Source organism: Bos indicus x Bos taurus, chromosome X (assembly GCF_003369695.1).
Source record: "Bos indicus x Bos taurus breed Angus x Brahman F1 hybrid chromosome X, Bos_hybrid_MaternalHap_v2.0, whole genome shotgun sequence".
In the NCBI taxonomy this organism is placed as follows: Eukaryota; Metazoa; Chordata; class Mammalia; order Artiodactyla; family Bovidae; genus Bos; species Bos indicus x Bos taurus.
In genome coordinates this window covers 24,540,548-24,548,761 of record NC_040105.1, presented here as the reverse complement: position 1 = coordinate 24,548,761, position 8,214 = coordinate 24,540,548, and the positions used below count along the sequence as shown (strand labels likewise).

Here is an 8,214-nt window from a genome sequence, read left to right as displayed (position 1 = left end):
AACTGGGTTGGATCCTGAATTTTTCTAGTGTCCACCTGTATCTAGCTGCAACTTTCTTACTAAAATTCCCAATTTCTCCCATCCATTTGATGTGTCTGTGGGAGATGGGTAGCCCCGTGTGATACACCTCTGCCATCGTAATCCACTCACTCTCCCATTCTTTTGACTTGAATCACTGAGAACTAACATTGCCATTTCCTGAAGTCCTGCAACGTGAAGCTAGAAGACTTGATGCAAGATGAGAGCGATTGTTCACAGCAGCTCATGTTCAAATAGACTTCCCAATCCCTCCCAGAATCAGAGTCTTTTCCAATGAGTCAACTCTTTGCATGAGGTGGCCAAAATACTGGAGTTTCAGCTTTAGCATCATCCTTCCAAAGAAATTCCAGTGCTGATCTCTTAGGGTGGGCCATAAGCCAATGTGACTATAAGAAGAAATTGAGACACAAAAAGAGGCACCAGGGATATATGCCTTCAATAGGAATGCCAAGTGAGAGGGGTGGCCACCTGGCAGCCAAGGGGAGAGGCCTCAGGGTAAACCAGCCCTCATCTTGGACTTGCAGCCTCTAGAACTCTGAGAAAATAAATTTCCATTGTTTGAGCCACTCATTCTGTGGGGTTTTGTTGTGGAAAGCCTAACAAATCAGTATGTTAGCCCAGGTAGAGATTTCTTCCTGGATAGTCTTTTTACTTTCCTGTCATTCCTAAAGGCTATCTTAAGATCTTGATTATGTGATTGCAGCTCCTTGTTTCTAAAGTTGTTTGGGCATTGGCTAGGTTTTGATCTTAGCCTCACCAGAACTAACATAGAGCCTTTCAAAGAGCAGATGCTGAAAAAATAAATGAAGACAGTAAGAGGTCTTAATTTGTTAAGGTTTAATACCTCCTGGCATTTTCAAGAAGCATATCAAGGCATAAATTATTTAATTTTACAAAACAGAAGACAAGAAAAGATGGAGAACAATCAAGGTTCATCATGTTTTGAAATTTTTTTCATTTTATTTTTCAATTCCATTGTCCCAGCAGTATTATTGCGGGATTGCTTCCCATTTCAGCAGAAGTCCCTATTTGATGTCAAATTTTTTTATCTGGATGATTTTTTAAAAGTCTTGGTCTTTCAGTAGGGGTGGGAGAAGCTGCTGGACGTGGCCTGTGGAACATGCTTGGAAGTGACAGTGGTGCCACGCCTGGCTGGAACTGTGGCTCGACCTCTCTCCTCCTCATCTCGCAAAGCTTCTTCATAATGTGATGAGAAGGCACTGGGGACAGTATCATTGACTTTTGCCAAAAACTTCAAGACTTCATTTTGCTGGTTTCAACATGGGCTCGTGGGCTCCACAAGAACTCGTAACGTGGAGGATCGCCATTGGCAACCTGGTGGTACTCCAGGTTACTTCATCATCACAAAGTCTTTGGTGATGAGCTTTCTGGACTCTCCGTAGATGAAGTGTTTTCTCCAGCATATACTTGCATCATATTCAAGAATTCCAGATGTCTTCCTCAGCGGCACAGTTGCCCTTCATGAAGATCACACCCAGAACTGTCATCAAGAGACCAGTCTTAGGTAAGCCCCTACCATCCCACACTCTCCCATTGTTGGGCAGGTTCAGTTTGCTGACAAGGTCATAGGAGTGGATGGTTGAATCAACTTCCTTCAAGCCAACTGCAAAGACAGCCTCGATGTGTTCAGAGGCTCTTTTGAGAATCTCCACAAATCGCTTATGGTATCTTGGGTGGATAATCTTCAGCATGTCTTCTTCATGATGGGCTGCTTTATTTTATATTTATGCAGAAGGAACTGTTCCAACAAACTTGTCATGCTGTTCAGAGTATCCCTGTAGGTGTTCTTGGTAGAAGATGAGACATTGGAGGAACCTGAATCTTCCTCATCTTGACTGGTATCTTCTACATCAGATGTTGTGTCAGAAGTAGTTGAAAAAGTGCTGGTAGTAGATGGAGCCTCTAAAGACCCCTGGGAAGTGCTATTTGACCCAGTAGCTGATGAGCTCTGTGAATTATCTTCTAAAAGAGAAGAGGTAGAGGGAAACTCTTCCATTACTGCAGTGGGCTGAACTCTCTTGTGACTCTGGAGCTCATATCAGGCCTGGTGGTGTTTCTCATGGATGCAGAGCTTATGATTCTGACCCCGAGGCATGATGCCTGTGCTGGGGTCAATGATTAGAAGTGTGAGTAGGAGGGCAGGTGATAAGGGCTCACAGGAAGACGAAGGTTGAGTGTGCAGACGCAGCACGGAAATACCACCTTGGTTATCAGGAAAGCTACATTTGTGCTTTACTTGAGGGCACTGTTCTGAAAAAACCGCAGGGTTCCTATTCTCTTATCGGTCCTTTGGGAAACATATTGAAGGAAATTAGAGTGATCTTTAGGCTTCATCCTGCTACCCCCTGCCTCAGGCACACTGGGGTGACAGAAGGGGCTTGTAGTCTCCTACACAGAGGCATCTGTTATTTCACATTCAAGACCACCACCCAACTAGTGCCCAGTCTTAGGACCCATTCCCTCTGCTGTCCTGTAGTTGTCATTACAAATTTCCCTGGGATTCGGAGAAATGAAGAGGGCCTCAGCTTATCACCCCAGTTAGTAGTTATCACCCAGTGCTGAGTGCTCAGTGGGAAGTTTTCTGTCTTGCATTTGGAGTCCTCAACATGAATTAAGAGGGCTTCCTTTAGTTCCCCATAGAGCCTGGTGTCCCCACCCCTTTCTTGGAATAGTATCTGCACCTTCATACTAAGGGGTTCACCTCCTACACACCTGATGTAAATAAATGTTGATGGAACTTGAGTTGATAGCTCTGCCCTGGTTTTTCAAGGGCTATAAGAACAGGGCTGGTTTGATTATCACTTCTTTTCATTGGTAGATGATCCCTCAGTCCTTGCTTTGACCTCTGGTGTGGCCTGAAATACTACCCTCCCTTCCACTTAGGTCCACCCCTTCTACTACTATACTTTCTTATAGTAGGGCAAGCATCTCTGTGAGAACCCTAGGAGAAAGTAAGATTCTCCTCATCCTTCCATACCTGTCCTTGGTCTTCTGCGGTGCAGAGGATGAGATGCATCATATGGTTATGGGATGTGCAGTTCCCTTCGTCTTCAGGGTATTCAGTTGGTTTCTGGAAACCTGGAAATAATCCCACTGCTGGCCCTAGGCTATACCCCTTGGACCATGTCCTGATCCCTCTTGTGACATCATAGAAGGAAATGGGCATGTAATGCCAACAATGAGCAGGTATTCCAGGGATGCCACCAGGAAGGGCATAGTTATGTGTGGTTTCCTGAGTTCTGAGGTCAGGGGTTTTGTAAGTCCAAAGCTGGACTCCTGGCAGCATCTGGGGCTCCTTTCTCTGTTTACATAAGGGAGATCTCCTCTGACTAAGGTCCTCACTCCCTGTGGTGCCAGAGAGGGAAAGTCTGGGAATGCCACACGAGGCTACTCCTACCTGTGCCTTCAGGGACCACATCAGGATTCAGGTTTCTTGGGGCCCTCTGTGTTCAGTGTAGGGGTATGCCGTCACTCAGGTGCCTCACCTTGACTCCTGGGAGAGTCTGGATTTCCTCTTTCTTCCAACCTAAAATGACCTATGTAAACCAAAGGCCATGTCCTTGCAAGCCCTGAAAAGAAGTGAGGGAATGCGCAGCCTGGCAGCCCTGTCTTGGGCTTCTGAGAGCTGACGCAGGCCAGTCTCTCTGTGACTTCAGTTCCTCATTCATCTGTCTTTACCTTAAGTCCTGTCTCTTCTATGAGAGCCTTCTTGGGAAAAGCCACGTCTTTGAAAAGTCTTAGTCTGCCTGCAACAAATCTCACAGAGAATGGGCTGAGTCCCAGGAGTGGTAGGGTAGCTGCAGTCCGGGAGGGGGCCCCAGCATAGGTGGTGTGCCATCAGAGAAAACACGCTGATCTCTTCCTTCTCTTCACTGACCAGACACAGCCTCTTGTAGAACCTTCACTCTTAACAGATTTATTCTCTGAAAGGAAGGGGCTGAATTAAATGATTTTCTGCATCCCTGATCTACTGCCATTTACTGACATTTCCTTTGTAGATAAATTGTCACTGAATGCTGTCTCCTTCCTTATTCGTACTTCACTTTTGTTTTCATTTTTTGTTACTTACTTCTGGGGCTTTTTATTCCAAAACCGTGTTTGGGGTATGAAATTCTGCTATTTCACATGTGAAATACCTTTTGGACTCATGTTCAGAAAGAGGAAATGACCCAAGGTTAGCCTCCTCCTGGAGGAGTGGCACAGTATGGGCTCTGGAGGAATTCAGTGCCAGGGTTCAGTCCAGCTCCTATCATTTATGAGCTTTGAATTTCAGCTTCTTTATTCCAGCTTCTTTATCTGCAAATTGTGTTTGAAAGAGTCTATAGTGTAGGACGACAGACATGTGTGATGTATGTAAATCACCTGGCACAGTATGAGGCAAGCTTTGGTACTTTGAATGAATGGCAGTTATTACAAATGTGATTTTGACCCCAAATGGTAACAAAATTCCATCACATAATTTTATTTCCAGCCTATATTAGAGAATATGCAACTCCAAACAATAATCAAATCGACATCAGCACTAATGCTCTCCAGCAAGTAAAACTAAGCAGTATTTCCCTATTTGAGCACCTGTTTTAATAGGTGTTTGGGGTTATCTTCTCCACATGGATGCAAGGACAAGTTCATTTGTCTCAAGGACCAGCAACTTCCCTCTCAGGTGTCCAAACCACCCCCAATTTAATCCCACTGACAGCAAAAATTGAGCCCTCCCTTAAAGTTTGCCAAATTACACTAAACATAACCTAATTAAACTGCCTGTTTAACAGAGCAAGTTCTGTTGCTTCCATCCCAGAAAAAGAGAGACAGTCCAGTGACGTCTTGGCATCTCGCTTCAATGGGTATCACCCTTATTTCTCAGAAACTCTGGACAGCTTTTGATGAAAATGTCTATTTTGAGTGTTCACTTGCCCTGGCTCAGGTGCACAGGGCCCCTTCCATTCCCTATGGATTTTGGATATCCCAAATAATGGTGAATATATGGTTTAGATATATTCCAGGTTTACAGCCTCACCTCTGAGAACCATCATATGAGTGTCTGGCATCACTCCCACAGCTTCATCTAGCCCATCATGCATCTGGACTGAACACGACCTCCCACCGAGGAACTAGACTTTTCCCAAGACCCAATGCCACCTTAATCAGGTAACTTCGCCTTCCTTGCTCTCATCTGGAACCTCCTCTTCCACACCTCCGCCATTTAAATTTATGATTTGTTTATTCCTTAGAGTTAGCTCACCACCTTCCTTATATGGTCCCTGCTGCTAGACTCAAAATTCCATGGGCAGTGGCTTGGGCTTCATTTTCTTACCAACCCAGTACTACAAGAAATCCTTCTAATCAGAATATGGTCAATGAATTTGGGAGAAAAAGGAAATAATGAGCAAAGACTCTCTTTTATTATGATATAAGTGTCATACAGTTTGAATAAGCTAAACAAATCTCAGTCCATGTTATTAACTTTTACAAAGAAAGAGGACAGATAAGAAGACAAACAGAATAAACCAGCATTTACTCTGAAAGCTTTGTGATCCCAAATACTTATCTCTAGGATTCTTACACATTTCCAAGTAAAATTCTATTCCAATGTTATGTTATCTTGTTCTGGACCATAAGGAAAATACTGAAGTCTTTTCAACTTGTTTACATATAATGAGCTCTTAGTCTTAAACCTAACAGTAGTAAACATGACATCCATGACATTAATAAACCTAGATTCTGAAGCAAGATAAACCTTACGAATAGTAGTGAAATTTAAAAATAAAAAAATCCTTTACCTCCCTACCTAAACCATCTATTTTTGACTAAATATTATTCATATGGATAAAAGGAAAACATGTATATTTTGTTAAACCTGCACCTAAACTCCCTTACTACTTAAAACTGTGAGGAACATATGGGTTTTCTTCCCCACACCCCTACTACCCTGCGCTATTTAAGAGGTGGAGTGTTCTTTTCCAACACAAAGGGAACAAAGTGCCCTAACCCCTCCCTAGATGTGGGAAGAGCTGTAGGACTTGGCCCTGGTAGGGGCACTGGCTTCAGCCACTGTTGGAACCCAGGCCACGCCTCTCAGCCCTGCTCTCTCCACCTGATCTCTCAGAGCCTCGTCATAAGAGGTCTGGGAAGGAACTCGGGACCGTATCCTGGATCTTGGCCAGAACTTCCAACACCTTCATCTTAGTGGTCTCAGCATAAGCTCTCGGGCCCCACAGGAACTCGTAGCCCGGAGGATCACTATTGGGCACCTGGTGGTAGTTGAGGTACCCCTTCTGCACCAGATCTTTGGTGATGAGCTTTCTGGGCTCCCCAAAGATTAAGTGCTTCTTCCCAGCATGGATCCCCAACACATTGAGGAAATGCCAGACCTCCTCCTCACTGGCGCGATTACCCTTCATAAAGATGATGCCCAGGAGCGCCATGAGGAGACCAGACTTGGGCAGCTCCTCCTCATCACTTGAACCTTCCTCAACCCCAAGACTGAACTTGTTGACGAGGGTGTAGATGTTCCTGCTGCAGTCGACTTCCTTCAGCTCCAGGCCAAACACCAGCTCCACTCGCTCAGAGGCTCTGCTCGGGATCTCAGGGAAGTGCTGCTCGTACTTCCTGCCAATGACATTCAGCATGGCATTCTGTGTGATGGACTCCTTCTTGGTGTACCTCTCCAGCAGGAAATCCATCACCATGCTGGCCTTCCTCATCAGAGGATCTTTGCGAATGCTCCGAGTTACCAGGTCTTCCCGGGCAGCATCTGCACTTTCCTTCTTGGGGCCCTGGGCACCTTCCTCAGTTCCTGCACAGGAAGCCTCTGCAACAGGAGAGCTAGGGGCCATGGCTCCCTGAAGCTCCTGGCAATCGCCAGCAGCAAGGGAGCTCGGAGGAGAACCCTGAGGGACAGAAGAGGGGGAGGAGGGGCACTCCTCTCCTGGGGCTCCAGGATCACTGGCCTGGGCCTCCTGAGTGTCCCCCTGGACCTGGTGGCATTTCCCACGGGCATGATGCTTGTTTTTGTGCTTCCGAGGCATGATGATACAGGTCAGGGACTGCAGTTAGGAAGGCAGGCAACAAGAGCACCTGGAAAAGGGTAAGGAAATGTGAGCACCTTCGCAGGGAGAGTTGTCCCTGGTTTAAACCAAGTCTGCTTCATAAGGGGCCTTCAGTCCACTACTCTAGGACCCACAAGTCTCCTGTTCGCCTAGTCAGCGTGTCCCCTAAGACCTCTGAGGAGGAAGTGAGAGTGAGCCCTGGGGCACAGCCATACAGCCCTGCCTGGGCGTTAGAGGGGGACCTGTGGGGGCCAGCAGGGGAGGCATGTCCTTTCAGGTCACATTCAGAGTTAGGATGAAAAATGGGGAATGACCCCCTAGCACCCGCCCCGATTCCTCTTCTGCTCTGAAGCTGATGCTGCCACCTTCCCTGTGACTCTGGAAATGGAGAGGAGGGAGCGCTCAGCCTCCCACCTAAGGGTCCCGGGACCTGCCCTTCCGTACGCAAGCTCTAACCTCCCCACTCAACCGCAGCCTCCCCTCCCTGTGTTTGGCCGGTAGGAACTACTGACCACAGGGGAGTGTCCAGATTCACCCGTGTGTCCGGGAAGATGGTCCTCACCCTGGCTCCTCCTGAGCCCTGACATCCTCCCTGTACTGACCAGCTACCAACCCCTCCGACCGAGGTGCCCTCCTCCCTCAGTGTCCCACATCCGAGATCACAGGAAGGCTGACCCCCAGTTATTAGAGCTGCCCGGATCCTACCCAGATGCTGTGAGGCCAAGTCGCGGGGGGGGTGGAGGTTTTGCGTAGCCACCATTCTGGGGTGTGGAGACCCTCAGTCCCCCCCGATGGTCCCTCCTTTAGCTACAGGCTCGGGGCTTTCCCTCTACTGAGCAGAACTGGAGTCCACCAGCCCAAGACCGAAGCCGTCCTATCGGAGACCACCTGGGTGAAGTGGATGGACCTGGGGCTTAAGATGCAGGCCCGAATCTTCCAGGGGAGAGCAGGGGCAGGGTGGCCGGGGGTTGTCCGGCCCCCTCTTTTCAGAGGGAAAGGTTTGGTCGTGCCGGACATGGGTTCACACTTGTAACTTACATCACCTCACACTTGGACACCTGATGAGACATGGGAGTCCTCCATCTGGGCACCCTACACGGCAGTTCTC

At 47.4% G+C, this 8,214-nt stretch overlaps 1 protein-coding gene across 1 annotated transcript; it reads right to left on the bottom strand.

Annotated features, from left to right (window-relative positions):
* Nucleotides 1-1,117: 1,117 nt before the first annotated feature.
* LOC113887972 (melanoma-associated antigen B4-like) lies at nt 1,118-7,085 on the bottom strand. The gene is made up of 2 exons (XM_027535351.1): nt 6,225-7,085; nt 1,118-1,291 (listed from the first exon to the last, which is right to left on the bottom strand). Exons 1-2 carry the CDS (start codon nt 7,083-7,085, stop codon nt 1,118-1,120), a joined length of 1,035 nt encoding a protein of 344 aa, XP_027391152.1.
* Nucleotides 7,086-8,214: the final 1,129 nt, after the last annotated feature.